The sequence below is a fragment of the Hibiscus syriacus genome, unplaced genomic scaffold (genome assembly GCF_006381635.1).
Source record: "Hibiscus syriacus cultivar Baekdansim isolate YM2019G1 unplaced genomic scaffold, ASM638163v2 tig00110503_pilon, whole genome shotgun sequence".
Taxonomy (NCBI): Eukaryota; Viridiplantae; Streptophyta; class Magnoliopsida; order Malvales; family Malvaceae; genus Hibiscus; species Hibiscus syriacus.
In genome coordinates this window covers 253,123-273,154 of record NW_024062764.1, presented here as the reverse complement: position 1 = coordinate 273,154, position 20,032 = coordinate 253,123, and the positions used below count along the sequence as shown (strand labels likewise).

The window sequence follows — 20,032 nt, the reverse complement described above, 5'->3', positions numbered from 1 at the left end:
TGAACTTTTTCCATCCGCATATTTTGTAGTTTTGTTTTCATAAAAAAAATCACATATGGGTTTGTGACTCTAAGCAGGTATTTGAGACGACGCACTGTCTAGGCATTCCTAATCCCTGGATGTTTCAGGTTAAGAGTGTCATTGCTCTCTACTGGCATGTGCATTCAGGCATGTTGATAATGATGAATTCCAGTCATATTTTCAGAAATAGCTCCCGAAGTTGCTGGAATACTCCGTTGTCTTTTTGCAGTCTCTTGCTTACTCAAGGGACTCTCCTCCTTAGCTGCCACCATAACTATATCCAATCCTTCCTTCAGCGTTGGAGCCCCACTATTTCCTCCAAAATTCCTCTCTACTAATGCCTTTGTGTGACCACCCTTGCTTGAGCCAACCACATCGTTCCTCATCCCACCATTCAGTTGGATAGAAATCTGACCATCACCAACAGAATCTCCTCGTAACCAAGGACTACTCCCAATTGAAATCCTCCACGGCGGTGTCCGAATAGAAAAATCTCATTGAACTATTAACTCCTTAACTTTGAGACACAAAACGGGCATAAATTCTTCCAATGTCCTAGCTTCCAAAACAAAAAACAAAAATGCTTCAACGTTTCGTATCGGAAAACTGCATATATAAACGAATTCGATGGTAGAGAGAATTTTCTCCTCCTCTTAAGGGGCTTCCTAACATCTAAAGCCACCTTTACATGAATACATCATTTGTACCCTAAAGAGATCGCAGTAGAGTCATATTGTGGACCCAAGAAATTCTCAAATTGTCGCGCAACCTATTCTGATATAAAACCAACTGGCAAATCATTCACCAAAACCAAAAAAATTAACACTATTTAAATGCACTAACTTTGGGTTATGACCTTGCTGCATCCGATATAAAATGAGAAGGTGAGAATTAAAATACCATGGTCCTTCCGATTCAATGCGTTCCACATCCACCTCATGATACAATCAGAATAAGAAATGGCCTTCCCCCAATTCAGTTATCGAGATACCCCTAATCGGATGTCATACATTCGCCAGCGTGATCCGCATCACTTGAAAATTCACTGTACTAGTTGTGAGCAAATGTTCCACAAAACAATGTTCAAACGATATAATCGTGGGACAGCAGGCTGTTCCAAAGTCAAAACCTCATCTTCATCCACTCCCAAATTCAGGTTCTCTAATTCGTGTTCACTTTCACCCATGATAAATCTGAAAAGCAAACTCAAAGCAAGGAAAACACACTAACACCACGAAAACAAAGAGAAAAATAAAAGAAAACTGAAATCACAACCCAATAGATGTGTCAAAAAGTGGTAGAGAAAACGTCTCAAGCAACAGAGAAACCCTAACACAGGATTTTTTATATTTTAAAATTTTCAAACTATAACAAGTTCTATTATTAAATTTAAACATAAAAGAATTTTATTAATTTATATTCATTTTTAAATAAACATGTACGTACACCTACAATACACATATCAATACAACTAACCAGAGTGTATTATATAATCACACCATTACAATTTGTTTTCTCTTGCAAGCGCGATCACGTGATAGACAATAATATATATTAATTTAAGATAATGGATTCAAATTAAAAAATATGTTTGAGAAAACTTTATCTATTGATTAAACTTAATTTAATATATAATTAGAGTCAGATCTGAATCACTCGCTACCAAGAAAAATAGGGTAAAAGAAAAAATTAGGTAAATATGAGATTCTTTAATAAAATCCTTAATAATTAGGGTAAATTACTTTTTTCTTCACTCAACTTTCTTCTCAATCCTATTTTGATCACTTAAGCTTATAAATTTTCATTTGATCACTCAAATTTCGAATTGCTCATGCGTTAGTCACTCTACCGTTAAATAATTAATGAAGTTATAACATGACAATTTACACCATAACGATGTCGTTTTGGATCTTTAGAGAAAACCAAATATTAACCAAAATGATGTTAGTTTAGATCTCTATAAAAAAATTCTTTCTCTTCATTTTCCATATTATCTCATTTCCTTCTTCTTCTTCTCATTTTCTCTCCCTCAGTTTAAATCAAACTCATATTTTAGTCATCTTGCTCAGGAACAGAGCTAGAACTTAATCTTAACAAAGATAAGATTTTTTTAAAGGCTTTAAGTTTTATATATATAATTTTTATTATTTATTTATATTAAAAATATACATTATAATATAAAATATGCATATTAGTTTATCATTTCTAAGAAATAACAAATATAAAATTAGAAATAAAATTAAACTAAATATTGAAAAAATATACAATTTTAAAATGTGTCAAAGGCATATTTAATATACATCACTCCTTCAAATTTCAAAATACGTTCACGAGAGATATTGTACTAAATATACTAAAATCAAATATAAGATCAAACAACTCCAATTAATAAATATACTACTGCTTAATTGTTTACCTTTAAAAATTGTCACTCAATTAAATTTGGATCACTTTAATAATTATTTGACAATCATAGTAGAATAAGCTTACTTTTGTTGTGAAGTTGATAGTTCTATCGCAATATTTTATGTTAGAAGAACGAAGACTTTACAGCTTATTACTCTGTAATTTTTTATGGTAAACTACACGTTCAGTAATTAAACTATTATTTTTATTTTGTTTTTGTACGAAAGTTTTATTTTTTTCAAATATACCTAACTTTTAGTTTAAGTTTCAAAAGATAATCACACATCATGATTGAAAAATAAAAAAAATATAGCATGTCAACAATTTTGTTAATTTTTTAATGATAGGTACATGGGTGAATGCACTTGGCTTATAGGTGGCCAAGTGCATACCCATGTTAGGTATGGTTTAAAAAAATAAATTATAGGTATCAAAATAGAACAAAAATAATAATTTAGATACTAAACTTGTAGTTTACCCAATTCTTTTAACAATACTAAAAGTTAAAATTTTAAATTATAACAAGGGTCGGGGCCCAATGGCTCTCCGTCCTTGATCCTGCGGACAGTCATTCTAACCACCTTCGACTAATTTTATTGGAGTTTGATGAATCTAAACTTTTCCTTCAAACTCGCCTTTCCCTTCTGAATATGAATTTAGTGTCAATTTAGTTGAAAATACCTCAAGTTCTATGAATCCATCATTCGAAAATTTCAGTCCATCGAACCGTCATTGTCTGACATCATTTTCGACCAACAATAATATCAATCGATTCATATTTTCTACATCTATAAGTATTTTGGTTTAATTAGAAACTCCACAAAGGCTCAAAAAGTATCCTAAAACTTTGACGTTCTCTTTCACTTGTCTAAGCATTTGATTGTCATGTCACCACATATTTTAGATATATTTTTATCCTCACCGACATCCACCTTTTTACCATTGGGATTCTCCATCTCACCACTAGAGCGTTAAGGGAAAACGTGAGATTTATGGCAGAAATAAGTTACGAGGTTTATGGTTTGATTATGATTTATGATTTAATTTTTATTGAGATTTAGGGTTTAATATTTAGATGATGTTTTATGGATTTAAGTAGAATGAGGGTCAAATTCGGATTTGAGGGATCAAAATACGCTAATCTAAAAATTTAATTTTAATAGTCATCGACAACAATAGTTGGCGCGAAGACCAATTTAAAAATTAGTACAGAGAAATACCAAGTCAACACATGCCTAAATAGATAAAAGATTGAGTATTAAAACAAGAGTAACTCGAAAGGTAAAGTATCAAATTGAATCTTTTAAACTTTAGTGATCAAAATAAGATTGAGAAGAAAGTTGAAAGATAATTTATATAATTTACTCTAACAATTATGATAATGGAGTTTGAAAAAGGGATTTTTTTGACCAAAAAATCATCCCAAAAAAATACATATCAGTCACCAATTCAAAAATAATACCCGATCTAACACGAGAGAGATAAGGCGCACCCAACGAAACACGCCTTAAGGCTAAGGCGCTTTCAGTTAAACGCACTAATCGAATATCGACACCCCTGGAAGGCACATTACCTGGGGTGCACTTTATCGGAGTTTTCTGACACCCTTGGAAGGCGCATGCCTAGGAGCCTCCCCCCCCCCCGAATTCCCGTTTGTATTTACCTCTTATATCCTCAACCGACTGCCTATATAAACTCATTCTCCACCTCACATTAATCACACTAAAATTTCCATTCTTCCTATCTATTTCTTATATAAACTAATGTATAAGTATTTTTATCATTTTTTTCATTTATCAAAATTTTTATTATTTTAGTAATTAATTATTTTATTCAATAATTTTGTATTATTTTTTATTTAACATTTGATTATTTAATTGTAAACTTATTTACTTAATATTTATTAATTACAGTTAAAAAAATAGAAGGCGCGATGTTGTGATAAAATGCTGATCATATTTCGAGTCATTTTGTTGATATGGTAAGAATACGAAACTATATTCTTTTTAAATTTATGAATATTATGAAATTGAGTATATATTAATTAAATTATTAGAATTTATTTAAATAGTTTTAAAGTATTAGTTAAAATATTAATGGTTAGAATTTATTTATTAGGAAACTGATCGGATATTAGAAGTTTTTATTCGCAAAAAGAAGATGAAAACACCGAGACGTATATGACGTTATTTATCTATGGTTGGATTTGGTTACCTAGAGAAAATTAAAGGAGGTTGTAAACTTGAACCCGCCCTAATTTATGCAGTAATTAAGAGATGACAGCCAGAGACACACACGTTCCATCTAGCATGTAGGGAGTGTATCATTATGCTGGAGGATGTTTCAATGCAATTGGGGCTCTCGGTCAATGGAACTGCCATTTTTGGTGTGGAAGATGATGATTGGGGGTTTATGTAGGGAGTATCTTGGAAGTTGTCCACCCAGTTTCAACGGTGGCTGAATAAATTAGGGTGGCTAAAAAGTGAATTTAAATAGTTACGCGAAATTTGTTCGGAGGATGAGGCAAAATAATTTGTCCGGGCATATATACTACAACTCATTAGAGGTATATTGGTGCCCAACAAATCTCGGAACCAGGTCCATTGTATGTGGTTGAGGCACTTGATCGATTTTGAAGTAGTCGACTCATTGAGTTGGGGGTCTGCAGTGTTTACATTTTTGTTTAGAGAAATGTGTTGGGCTATGAATTATAAGAAGACTATTATTTGCGGGTATCTCATGTTGCTCCAATCATGGGCAAAGTATCGCATGCATTTTTTGTGTTCGTTCGTGAATGAGCCAATTTCCTTTTTGTTACTATCAAGGTATTAATACTAAATTTATTTTTAAATAATGTTTTTTATTATTATATAATGGCATATATATATATATTATTAAATAGGTGGTCAAGTACTAGAAAAAAAACATCGTGATATCCTAAATGAATCGCAAGATATCTGATTAGTCATTGACCAGATAGCTGGTGTAGAGGTACGTTTTTTAATTTTTAATTTTTTTATTTAATTGTATTTATATAATTTGAATCTCATTTTAATTTTTATAAGAAATATATATTTTTGTTTTAGTTCAAATGGTTGTAATATTTGGATGAAAAATTGAGGGTTTGCATCCCACCTAACTTGAGTGTGTTATTAGATGTATGAGTGGTGGTTGTGCCCCTTATTTGTTATACTATTGTTCAGTGGCATCCGACTGATCGCGTGCTTCATCAGTTTGGGTTTACAAAATATATTCCAGAAGTACCAAGGAACCTTGACAATATGCATAATATCGATAGACGAGGCAAGAAAGAGGTGAATATTGGTTGGCGAAGTGGGAGAACCGAAACAAACGCTTGCTTCAGCGATAATATATAATAAAAACTAGTTCGATGATTTTAGATTGTTATATTGAATGGTTCAATGCAAACAGGAAGCCATTCTTACTTTCAGCAGAAGCATGAGGGGTGGCAATTCATCGTCGCCGAAAAAACATCTAACGTTAAAACATCGTTCCCCCACTACTAGATGAAGAGGCAGTGCGTTCGGGTCATCCTCAGCTATGACAATGGAGCCATCACACCAGCAGCCAATGACATAGGTTTACATACCGAACCCTCTAATTTACATGGGGACACTACTTAACTTTCAGACTCCACCATAGCTGGTTCAAAGGCCACATCCGTAAGTCCAGATTACATATCTGTCGATTCAGATGGCACCACCATATGGCTACTCATAAAGCCTGCATGGTTTTATAACACCCATTAAAGGATATTTTTCAACTATGCTTACAGATCCGACATTTAGTTCTTACGTGAATTATCTTGCGAGTGGTCCTCCACCACAAACACCTTAACCGCAATATGCGTCGTAGACATTGATGTCCGATTTTTTACAATTTTCGCAATTCTCAGTGAGTGATGGGATCGTCAGTCATACATCTCCATGATTCTTATTCTAAAGAGATCATACATCGATATTCAACACTTATCGAGACAATATTGTTGAGTGATGATGACGATGAGGATGACGTGGATAAGGATAAGGACGATAATGACGAGGAGGATGAGGATGATAATTGCGAGGAGGAGGATGTTGACGACGACAATGAGCAACATATAAGAATAAACCCTCCCAGAAGTAGATGACCACCACTATGTGAAACACATGCCATGAGACATCGATGAATCTGACAACCATGGCAATCTTTTTATTTATTGTTTGTTTGTTATGTATTTGCCTCTTATTTTTTTATTATATATTTATATGAAGTAAGATTTTTCCTCTTAATTGGTTTTTACCTCTTATTTTGTTTCGTTATTCTGTATTTATATAAAGTAAGTTTTTTATGATGTTTAAGGTCTATGAAAGATGTGTGGTATTTCTAGTTCATTGGTTTGGTATGCTTCATGTCATGTTTAATAGTTTGTTGTTTAATGTAATGTTTATGGTTTTTTATTTTCATAGTTCATATCTATAACAAATCTCATATTGAATTTAATTAGTCCTACTAAGAACAAAATCCATTACAATATTGCTTTCACGATTCCAGAAACAATAAAAGCAACCCCTAAACGTGCCATCACATGAACAATATGTTTGAGGAATCTTTTTGATGTACGAAACTGAGAAAAATTTCGTACGAGCAGCCATTCAGAATGATCCAAAGGTTTCAAGGCATACCGATAGAGTTAAACATTTGCAAATATGAATATGTAATTTGATGCCAAGAAAAAGTCCCAACAAGTTAAACGAATGTGAAGAAAGTCCTCAATAGAATTAGAAGTAGTGCAACGTAAAATCTTAGCTAATATATCATTTGGGAGATAAGATAATGAATTTTTAGCTGCCATTGAAAATGATAGAAAAGTATATGAAAATGATAGATAATATAATCAGAAAGGTACACGGAAGGAAAAGCACTGAGGACCATTTGCTTTATCTCTCATATATATATAGTGTCTGAAGCTGGATAAAATAAAATCTAAAGAAAAAGAAAGGTGTATTTCAATGGAAGCGTTTTCCCTATTTTCAGAGAATCTCTGACATGTCATAGTGTTTTCCATTATTATTCAAAGAATATCTGCCATGCCATAATGTTTCATCCCATCCGAAATGAATGGTGCGTTCAAGGGGAATTGTTTTCCATTATTATTTAGAGAATATATGTCATATCATAGTGTTCCATCTCATCCCAAATGAAAGGTGCATTCCATGGGAATCGTTTTCCATTATTATTCAGAGAATCTCTGCCGTGCCATAGTGTTCCATCCTATCCAAAATGAAAGGCGCGTTCCAGGGGAAGCATTTTCCATTATTATTCAGAAAATCTCTATCATGTCATAGTGTTCTATCCCATTCGAAATGAATGGCGTGTTCTAGGGGAACCGTTTTCCATTATTATTCAGAGAATCTCTGCCATGTCATAATGTTTCATCCCATCCGAATTGAAAGACATGTTCAGGGAAGCGTTTTCCATTATTATTCAGAGAATCTCTATCATATCATAGTGTTCCATCCCATTCGAAATGAAAGACGCATTCTAGGGGAGGCATTTTCCATTATTATTCAGAGAATCTATGTCATTTCACATAATTGACATGAATTATTCCCCAACCCTCAATATCTTAAACTCTTCAATTCTAAAACTTTGTATCTTTGAAATCTCAAACTCTCAAACGTTCAAACTTTGAAACTCTCAAACTAAGAAAATGGCTTCTATTTCAGCTTTTGTTTACTATGATCAAGAAATTAGGGAAAATGAATACGGGTTTGTTTTTTGATCAGATCATTATATCCTTCTATCCTTCAGGAGAAACATCACTTCTAATGATTTAATCAAAAAAATCTCAAGGAAGACTCATATTGGAAACAATAGAAGACTAGTTACACTTCAGTGTAGATTTCTGACTGAAAATTTTCCATTAACATATACATCGTTCAATCTCTCAAACGACGACAATGTTATTATGATGGTTGATGATTCCAGTCAAAATTTTAACTCTATTACAGAAATGTATGCCACTTTTTTTGACGTGCATGTAGTTCAGGGTATGTCCCTATCCTCCCACTATGGCTTGCCTGAACCAGTTGATCAAGTTGACAGACCAACTCAAACAATCTGTAATGATTTCATGTTGTTAGTGGCTAACCCATCTTCTTTTAGCATACCATCAAGTTCCAGGGGAATACATTCATCTGCCATTTTTTTCAACCTCGATATGGAGATGCCTTCCAATTCCAGGGAGAGACATTCATCTGCCAGCACCTTCGACCTTAATATGGCAATGTCTTACACATAACACTCAATTCATAACCCATATGGTGACATCTCTTTAAGTTCCAGAGGAAGACATTCATCTATGAACTTGTTCGAACTAAACATAAGAGTCACAGAAGAACCCCTATCTCCTTCAGAAGAACCTCTTCGTGAGTTCGGAGCATATAGTGCTGAAATTAGATTATTCCTTGAACCCAAGTCACCGAAATTCAACATAGACTCTGATGATGATACAATAAAGTTCCTACAAATATGGTATGATACGAACCTCCAGCACACATGTATGAAGCTAACTGTGATGCGATGTACATGCCATAATTTCCTGATATGCCTCATCTTGGAGACTATAAGAGGCATTTATTAGTTAATGATGGTGATTTATATCGTGGAATGGAGTTCACATCTAAAGAAGAAGCAATGATGACAATTAAATTACAATATTCGTAATTCAGTTCAGTCCAGAGTCGATCGATCTACCACCAAAAAGTATGTATGTTATTGTGTCTAACGTGATAATGGTTATAGCTGGATGGTTCGTGTTTCAAAGAAGAAGAATACTGGTAGATGGGACTAATAAAATACACGATCATCATACATGTTGTGCACAAGGGATCAACCAGGACCATCCAAACTTGGACTCTAGCGTGATTTGCCAAGACACCATGCCCTTGGTCAGAGCAAGCTTCTACATACCTATTGTAGTGTTGATTTCTATAATACAATCTCAATATGGGTATACCGTCTCCTACAAAAAAGCATGGAAGTCAAAATAGAATGCCATTATAAAACTACACGGTGAATGAGATTCATCTTACAACGAATTATCCAGTTGGTTTAATATGGTTCAACGACTGAATCCTGGGACAGTAGTTGAGTTTGAAACTTGCCTTGTCTACCAGAATGATCGAGTTCTTTGAGATCGATGCATATTGTACCATATTTTTTTGGACTTACCCATAATGCATTAATGCAACGAAATATTGTAAACCCATTGTCCAAATTGATGGTACATTCTTGTATGGAAAATATATGCAAGTTTTATTATTGGCAGTTGTCCATGACGGTAATCGCAACATTCTTCCCCGTTACCTTTTCCCTTGTTGAAGGAGAAGATACATATTCTTATGTTTTTTTCCTGAGAAATCTACTATTACATGTTATCACGAGGTACGTATTTGTATCATTTTAGACCGAGGAGTTGAGATCAAAGTAACAATGGACACTTTGGGTCCAATGTGGAAACCCCTACACATCCAACATCATCTCTGTATCCAACATATTGCTGCAAACTATCATGGCATATATAAGAAGAATGATGAACGATAATTAATTATACCCATGAGTATGTTACATATTTCTGAATTTCATTTCTCACTCATTTTCATTTTTTATACTAACTACTTTTTTCGCTTAGGTTACAAACGTTTGAGGTTATGCTTCAAGAATTGTGAGGAAAAAATGAACACGGATACAATTACATCAGTGAAATCAACAAAGAAAAGTAGACAAACGAATACGATGGTGGATATCGATATAGACATATGACAACCAACTTGGCTGAGGCAATCAATTCAACCTTAAATAGGGCCCGCCATTTACCAATAATTGCTTTGGCTAAAACGACGTATTTTTATTTTGGTTAACTTTTTGCCAAGCTCGGGGGACAAGCTCTTACTTGGATGCAAAACGGTCATATTTATCACCCACGATTAGTAGCAGATCTGCAGCAAAAGGTTGCAGCATCAAACATCATGTTCGTAATAAGCTTTTCTCAAACCCAAGAATTATTTCGGGTCACAAAAATGTCACGACCTTTGCAAGGTATTGAATCTAACTCTTTCATAGTTAATATACGAGATAGATGTTGTGACTGTGGGTTTTTTCAAGCTTTGAAGTATCCATGCTCCCATGTCATAGCAGTTTGCTCATTTTCTCGTCAAGACTATAAGCGTTATATAGATCCCGTATACAAACTTTCACAAGTATTCAAGGATATGAATATAAGTTTCCCCCTATAGGTAATGACAATGACCCAAATAAGGTTCAAAATTGACTTCCTATTATACCAAATCTGAACTTATTAAAGAAGTCAGGTCGTCCAAAATCCACTCGAATTCATTGTGATATGGATATTCGAGAGACGTCAAGACAAAACTTAAGATGTGGCCATTGCAAAAACCCCATACACAATAGGAAAATATGTATATCTCTTTAATCATCATGTATTTGTTGGCTACCACTCATGTAATCATATTTTCTAATGTTTCAACTTATGTTATTTCATTTTCTTTTAGTTTCAATTAATGTGATTTCAGCTTGTTTATTTTACAAGATGACCATTTCGTATATCTATAAATTTTTTCAATTAAACTTTTAGCGTTTATTTCTTACAATCTAACATACAATCAACTTTAACCCTACCCTGCTTTAAAAACACAAACATTGTAACATACAATCAATTTTAACCCTAAATCATACAAATATAATACGCCAAACCACTAAAAACCTAAAGATGCTTTAATATAAAACCCTAAACCTAAAACCATAGGCATGGGAGGCGTGTTCCCTAGGACGGGTCATTCATAAAACTCCATGAAAGGAGCGTTTCATGCGACGCGCCTTCCCTCCTCTCAGCTAAGGCGCATCTCCTGCCGTGCGCCTCCTTATCTCTCTTGAAAAAAAGGTGTTAGATCGGCAAATAGTTAGGAACCGATGTTTGATAGGTAGTATTATTTTAATAGGGTGATTTTTTGGTTAAAAAAACCTTGAAAAGGTGTAAAGAATAAGAGTAGGTTCCAAGCGTCTGCCTTAAAGTTCCCATCAATCTTCATTTGTGCCTTTACTTGACGTGCGGAGCAAGGGAAGAACCTTCGAAAGGAAAACATAAAGAAAACGAAAGGTAAAGATAGGGTGTTGATATTTCGATTAATAAATTTTGGGTAATTTGGTTGGACTGATTAATAAAGAACACCTCCTGATGTATTTACGGTGCTTGACTTCTAAGCGCATCATGGTGCGCCTCTTCTCTTCTTTGATTTCTTTTCATAAACAAGTTTGAGTGGCTTTTTCCATTATCAACTTAAGTTAGACGTTGAATATGATCTCAAAGCTAAAGTTTGTTTCATCACCATCGAATGTTATTCTTAAACGACATTCTTACGTGATTAGGTTATAAATAAAAGGGTGAACTACATCTTTAGTACTTAAACTATTACTTTTGTTCTATTTTGGTACCAAAACTTTATTTTGTTTCAAAATCACGTTTAGTTTAGGTTTCAATTTGGTACCTTGTTGTTAAAAATTAACAGAACGGCTGACGTGTCATTTTTTTTTATTTTTTCACCAATGACGCGACATTACCTTACGATAACACATCAACATCACCGTTAAGTTTGTAACGACGGGGCACCAAAATGAAATCTAAATTAAACGTTAGGCATGGTTTAAAACAAAATAAAGTTTGGATACCAAAATGGAACAAAAATATTAGTTAATGTACTAAACGTGTAATTTACCCTAAATAATAAGGTAAACTATATGAATGGTCACTAATGTTTGAGTTAGTTTTTGTTTTCCTCATTAAACTTTCAAAAGTTACAAATTAGTCACTAACGTTATCGATTTGTAACAAAATGGTCACTCAACATTAACACCCTGTAGCCTCAGTGACGAAAAGCTGAGTTGGATCGTTAAACACTTACATGGACCATTAACCACACGCTGGACCCTAGATTTTCTCCTTTTCTTCCGATAAACCTTCTCTTAAATCAAGTATTCATCATTTTTTTTCTCTCTTAATCACTAAGATCATTGGTTTTCTCCCTTTTTCTAATATATTTCTTTTTCTCACTAAGTTTTCTCTCAAACTGATTCTTTCTCGAACGAATGGAAGAAGGAAGAAATTTAGGGTTCAAAATAATATCAAATAAATTGGTTGGAATGTTTTCGTTCAAACTAAATCCTTGATTTTATTACCCAAACTGTCATCTTCAAGAGATTACGATAAACAACATGTAAAAAAATTTGGCATTTCAGATTTTCTGCATAAATGACCCTGAGAAATGTTTACATGTAATTCACCCCTCCCAATTGCAGACTTTAAAAGATTGGAAATATTAAGGTCAAACCCTTATTTCCTCGGCCAACTGTACTTTGATCCAACAAGCGTATGGATCTCATCGATAAAAAGAATGACATCACCTGCCGAACGAGTACATAAAGTATGAGCAATAGCAAAATTCACACTTCAGTCCCAAAAAGCAATTCAGCATAGCAGGTACCTGGTTTTATTGTCTCGTTTAGTAAAGCAGTAACACATACCTCTAGTTCTCCTCTCTCCTTTGCACCAGACATCAACAGTCCATGTCCAAGGACATTATTCTTTTATTCTGCATAAAAAAAAGCCAAAAAATCATTATTATTTGAGATACAACATTACGAGAAGTATGACCACTAGCATACAGATGGAATAAAACGAAACTAATTATACTATCTAGAACATCAAGACCGGTGAAGAGACAGGCCAACAAAAATGTCGAGATTTCTGCCTGAGCAATCTTGATTGCAAGTCCTTCAGCAATGGTTGTTTTACCAACACCACTCCCACCAAGAAGAATAGGATTATTCTTGCTCTTGCGACAAATATCTGAATGGTTATTTGAACTTCATTCTCCCTGCCAATAATAGGATCAATGAATTCTTCACTAACACGAGCTGTAAGATCCACACAGAATTGATCCAAAGGACATATGAGAGACAAAGCATTAGCCTTTATTACTTTAAAGGAATTATAAAGAAAGTAAAAGAACATATCAAATGTCTATTACTCGAGCTAATATTCCAAGTAATCCTTGATTTTCTTTTCTCTTATTCACTCATACCCTAGGTTTTTTTTTTCCCTCACAATTTTCTCTTTTTCTCACCAAGTTTTCTCTCAAACCGATTCTTTCTCAGGCGAAAGGAAGAAGGAAGGGGTGTTATTTTCAATAAATTGTATTAGTTGAAGAGTCGGTCAACAGAGACTCCAACATGGTGGTCAACGGTCCACGTAAGTGTTTAGCAGTCCAACTCAATTTTAACGTCGAGTGACTATTTTGTTACAAATTGATAATATTAGTAACCAATTTGTAACTTTTAAAAGTTTAGTGGGAAAAACAAAAACTTATTCAATCATCATTCATCAGTGACCATCCGTGTAGTTTATCCGAAAATGAACTTAAAACAAATTAATTTTATTTATATTTAGTTAGTTTGTTTTTTAAGTTCATTTTGTATAGTTTGTGTTTGTTACGAATTTTAAATTTTTTTTATGTTTTTTGATTAAATGAATTTAATAATGAATATTAAATAAATATATTTATAAAAGATACATGAATACATTTATAAACAATTAAAATTTTATTTATTAATGAAAAATAAAATATAAATAAACATATATCTTATTTTAAGATATATGATAATCAAATATAAATATTAATAATTATACCATACATAAATGAAATAAGCACGTGCACAAAATTAAATTTTAAGAAAAAGTATAAGAGAAAGAAGAGGCAGTTTATAGGTGCCGAGGTTCACACCAAGCCAACTCATGGGAGTTATTTTGAGAGATTTTTCGATGCTTACTAATTAAAAGAGTCTTAATTTAGTTTAGAGTCGAGTTAGTTTGGATTTTGTTTCGAGGACAAAATTAGTTATGCTTATTTGATCTGAATTTATGGGTGTGTAAACAATTAATTTACTTACCGATCAAATCAAATTCTCATTAACTAAATTAATTAATTTTTTATCGTTAATTGAACTATACTTGTTTTTGAAAATACTAAGCGAACCAGACAAAATTTAGTTAATTCAGTCAATGATCGAATTAACTGAATTATATATATAGTTTAATTTGACTTTATTAGTGGTATTTTTATTTGAATTAAATCTTAATTAAGACGTGATAATTTAGTGAGTTTAGTGTGGTTAAAATGATTGAAGATTAATTTTTAATGATTTTGAGCTTAAAATGTGTATTTAATATATATTTAATATTTAATACTTTTTGGTTAATTATTCGATTCAAGCTGAATTAACTATTAACCAAATATTAAAAAAATTAACCGTTTCCCAAACTGAATTAATTTAGCGATCAACTGTTTTAACCAAACTAATTGGGTTTAGTTGGTTAATTCGATTAAAACTGAGAAATAAACACTCTTTTTGATTTTGACGAGTTTTAACTCAACCTATTCTTATAAGATCGTTTTTTTAGGAAAAATATTGGGTTCAAGTCGAGTCATGCTGGATATTTTTTGAAGGATAAGATTATGTCGAATCAAAGTCAAGTTTAGAGTGAAAAACATTTGATTTGCCCCGACCCAAGTAATAATATAATTAACTTTTATGTATACATGGATAATTGTTATAATACCTCTTTATCTATATTTTTTCAATTAGTCCATAATAATCCGAATTAGAATCAATTTGAACCGAAAATAACCTGAGCCGAAAATAACTTGAATTTAATTTATCTAAATCCGATTTGAACCGAACATTGATATGATTTTAACTAGATAATTGAGTTAAAATGTATAAAAATACTAAAATAACTTATTAGATTGGTTTTCAATATATTTAAATCAAATTATGAATCACTAATGAGTTAATTGCATCATATAACCCCAATTTATCACCTTCATTTCAAATTAGTCCCTATACTTTTAAACATTTCAATTTCATCCTTAAAATATGACTATTATTCTAAATTAGTCCTCAAACTTTTAAACATTTTATTTTCATCCTCAAGTTATGATCTTCATCCTAAACTGGTCCCCAAACTATTTGCATATTTCAATTTTATCCTAAATTATTTGTATATATTGATCACATCTCTTGTTAATAAAATCATTAGGCAAGTTAAACTATTATATGTTTGAAAAAAAAATAGGTTAAATGATGGTTGAAATGGATTATTATATTTTACTTTGGAACTACTAAAATAACTTTTCAAAACTCACTACAAGAAATTTCATTTTTTGTATATGAAAAAAATACAATTATTTAAATTTAATATAAAAATAATTTGTTTTATACTACACAAATAACTTATTTTTATAATATAAAGATATTATTCTTTTATTATTTAAACTTAAAATATTATCGATGATATAATAATATAATATCATTTATAAATATATTTAGAATAATATTTACTCAAACATAAATAGTATATTATTACTTTTAAGTTTAATAAAAATATTATATTTATAATTAAATGTTAAGTATTTAATTTAAAATTTTAATTGATAATAAAATTGATAATTAATTTTTTAATCAAATAGATTGTACCATAAACTTTTTAGTTTTGGTCAATAAAAAATCAAAAACTCTAACATATCTTATAGTTTGAGTTTGAATTAAATTATAATCCGTAAAGAATAATTGAATTTGAATGAAATTGAACACAAATGATAAGATTTTGTAAAAAAAATGGACACGTTTTTTTACAAAACAATATCAATAATTTCATATATACTTGATTTGACTTATATCCAACTTAACTTGAATTGATCTGAAGATCTAATGTTGACCCGAACCAAAAATAAATGATCGAATATTAATTGATCCGACCCAAAAATCAACCGATCCGATTTGATCCGACCTAAAATCAACTGATTCGATATTGACCCGACCTGATACTTGTATTGATCTTACTTGCTATAAACTTGAATAAAACCGAAACTCGAAATGATCCAACCCAATTCAAGACTGACCTGAATTAAGTATACACCAAAATAACCTAAACCAAAATAACCTGAACTGAAATACCTATTTGCCCACCTTTTAACCTTAAAAACTATGGAGAAGTTTCTCTACACACAAGTCAAATCAAGTGAAGGATTAAAAAAATATAAAATTGATTGGGCTAAGCTTGGAACATAGAATCGGGGAAAAATTGGTACAATAAGCTAGTCGGGGTGAAAATATTAATGCAACTCATCTTTAAAATTATTTGGGATCTACGATAAATATTAGAGAAATTCGTCACATCTATACGATGAGTTTATCAAAATAATTTTTTATTTAAACTCATCAGTTCGATGAATTATAAATTATTATAACAAATATAGTAGATCCTAAATTGATTTTAGAAATAATCTAATATGTTAATTTTTTTACCCGTCTAGTCTATTGGGTTAATTTTACCATAAAGTCGGGCTATATATGACTTGAAAAATCCAAGCCCAAAACCCTAAACGATGAATTAAAGCTGGTTAAGCAATGCCATCCAATTCCAAGCAGGAACTAACTCGAAAACCCTAGGTCCCAAATAATTCCATCGGGCAAGAAGATAAAAAATCCAGCGGAAAGAAGCAACAATGGTTTGCATACGCAAGGCAACCATGGATGACCTTTTGGCGATGCAAGCTTGCAACCTGCTTTGCCTTCCCGAGAATTACCAGATGAAATACTATTTGTACCACATCCTCTCCTGGCCTCAGCTCCTTTACGTCGCCGAAGACTACAACGGACGCATCGTCGGCTACGTTCTCGCCAAGATGGATGAAGAAAGCAACGAGTGCCACGGCCACATCACCTCCCTCGCCGTCCTCCGCACCCACCGCAAGCTCGGCCTCGCAACTAAGCTCATGAGCGCCGCCCAAGCCGCTATGGAACAGGTCTTTCCCTTATCTCTTTCCTTTCATCGTTTAATAAATATCACCCGTAAATTAGATAGGGTTTACTATTGTGATGAAAAGAAATATTTTTTCTCGGGACCATTGATCAGAAGACGTTTACATTGTCATTCAGGGGCGAAGGCTGATATTTTATGATTTAGTATGGGAGGTATGGTTGAGCATTTGATGGATTCGAGTCAATTTTTGTTAAAATATTTGAGTCTAGAATTATATTTTATAATTCAAACTTTGTTTGAAATTTTTTGAGTTGAATTTATAAAATTTTGAGTCAATTCGAGTAGTTTTAGTTTATGTTTAAATTTAATTATAAATATTTATATTGTTATGATATTATATAATTCTAATTTAAACAACTTTCTATAGTGGTATACAATATACAAATATATTTCTTTCATATTATACTGAGTTAAGATACTTAATCTTGAAAATCAATTCACTAGTAATTAAAAATTTTGACTTATTAGAGTTCTATTTTATAACTTAACTTGAATTTGAAATATATATGAGTCAACTATTTATGAGTCGAGTGGAGTTTATGCAATTGCGAATAGAGTTTCTTACACTAAATCCAGTTGAAAAATTCGACTTTTCCTAGTCGATTGAGTGGGGAGGATGCAATTTTACCATGTATTAACTTAATAATTTTATGATTTTTAAAGGGGTTTATTTACAATTTCCCGTTTTAGTCCCTGTTGTTATTCCTAATATACAAAGAGATGCAGGCTTTTGGAGCAGAGTATGTGTCTTTACATGTGAGGAAGAGTAACAGGGCAGCGTTTAATCTGTATACCCAGACTTTGGGATATAAGATTCATGATATTGAGGCCAAATACTATGCTGATGGGGAGGATGCATATGACATGCGGAAGCAATTCAAGGCAAAGCCGAGTCATCAACATGGTCACCACCACCACCACCACCACCATCACCATGATGGTGGTGGATGTTGTTCAGGTGAGGCAAGAAGCACCCAAGTTACTCAAACGAGAGGGGATGCAAAATCAGAGACCAAAAGTAGCACGAAACCTGATTCGAAAGCAGGATGATTACACGAGGTAAACACAATAATTCACTGAAGAAGTTTGTTAGTGTGGTTCAAAAGTATGTTGCAATGAATCCCCCCCCCGGTTATGGTTTTTCCCCCTACTTTTTGGTGTTCCTTTGTTGGATAGGTAAAGAATTTCATTTATCCAAGTAAGTTAAGTGTGCTTTGAAAGAAAACTGAACTGATATGTAGCTATCAAACCAATAAGAGAATGTAGATGGTCTGTACACTGCCTATTTACATTTCCTGAAATTTGTGTGTCAACTTATATCAGTGATGAGTCTGCTAAGAACTGCCCCTTTCTAGTGGGGAGACTATGAGCCTTTTTGTTTCTTTCCTACCAAATGATGTAATTGAAAGCCATTCTAATAGTCTAGAAAAAAAAACTGTTTCAAGTGACTTGCCCTTGAGTTGGTTGACCAGCCCTTTGGGTGGCTCTTGCCAATAGTTGAAGTTGTATGCGGTTTCTCCATACTGCATCGAAATCTTGCTTGAATCCACAGTCCCAGAAGATATGGTAATATACATTCCTAGGAATTCTATGATTGGAGACGATCCTTTGTAGCCTTGATATTTTTTGGGTTAACTACACAATTAATCACTTGTATTCATATTTTGTTCACTTTTTCAAATATAATATATGGTCACTTTTGTTTTTATTTAATTAAGATGTGGTCACTACGAGTTGATTGTCGTTAAATATTTTGATATAATCACACATTTGATCTTTGTTATTTATATATTCTCTCAATTTAATCATATTTTTAATAAATAAAAATAAATTTAATCCTCTGATCATGTACCCAATCATTGAGTGAAGATCCACGCGTGATCTAAAATAGATAAAATGATGTATGTATTTTGTATATTGATGTATAAATATTTAACTTAAATTCATAATATTTATATATATTAACTTAAAAATATATTTTATATTAACTTATTAAATAAATCTTATTAAAAAATATATTAAATTATAATAAACCTAAATCTTCCAATTGAATGGTGACATGTGGCATTACATGTGACACCAGTCACATGTGGAATCGTTCGATTGGATGATTTAATTTATTAAGAGTATGACTAAATTAAGAAAATATGTAAATAACTTAGATCAAATGTGATTATATCAAAATATCACATCACCTAAGTTGTTAATTATTAATTATAGTTAATCCGTAGTGATTACATCTTTATTAAATAAAAGTGAAAGTAACTTTATTTTAATTAAATAAAAATAAAAGTGATCATATATTATGTTTTTTAAAATCGAAAAAATAAACAAAAATATAAATATATGTAATCAATCAAGTAGTTAACCCTAATATTTTCCAAACCTCCACTGCCTTTTATCAGTTCCTTCCCGGTTGTCCCCGTGCGGTGTCATAACATGGGATAGAGATTGACTCAAGTTCGGTTTACCAAATACATAAACAAAGGCAGGTTTTCCCCAACTGCTTTAGATGATTAAAAAGAAAAATTCTTATTATTCTCAAAATGTAGTCCCTTCAGCAGTAATAATTGCTCAAAGGTGGGCCTTCACTATAGATGAAGCCAATTGTCTCTTTTGGCGTGGCATCAGTATTTACAAAGA

General features: G+C 32.3%; 1 protein-coding gene across 2 annotated transcripts; it reads left to right on the top strand.

Moving 5' to 3' along the window:
* The first annotated feature begins 206 nt into the window (after window positions 1–206).
* Window positions 207–18,680, top strand: LOC120129567 (N-terminal acetyltransferase A complex catalytic subunit NAA10-like). Of its 2 annotated transcripts, none has more exons than XM_039147034.1 (4): window positions 207–219; window positions 3,764–3,766; window positions 17,042–17,372; window positions 18,116–18,680. In XM_039147034.1, the coding sequence occupies exons 3-4, from the start codon at window positions 17,073–17,075 to the stop codon at window positions 18,437–18,439; spliced, it is 624 nt and encodes a 207-aa protein (XP_039002965.1). In that variant the 5' UTR covers window positions 207–219; window positions 3,764–3,766; window positions 17,042–17,072; the 3' UTR covers window positions 18,440–18,680. The 2 variants fall into 2 exon arrangements, with proteins under 2 accessions (XP_039002965.1, XP_039002966.1); XM_039147035.1 differs by lacking the exon at window positions 3,764–3,766 and adding an exon at window positions 7,295–7,298 and having other exon boundaries at window positions 209–219.
* Window positions 18,681–20,032: the final 1,352 nt, after the last annotated feature.

Coding starts and splice junctions, on each gene's coding strand:
- LOC120129567 (XM_039147034.1), top strand. CDS start 17,073: ATGGTTTGCATACGCAAGGCAACCATGGATGACCTTTTGGCGATGCAA. Junction 17,373..18,115: donor CCCAAGCCGCTATGGAACAG/GTCTTTCCCTTA, acceptor AAAGAGATGCAG/GCTTTTGGAGCAGAGTATGT.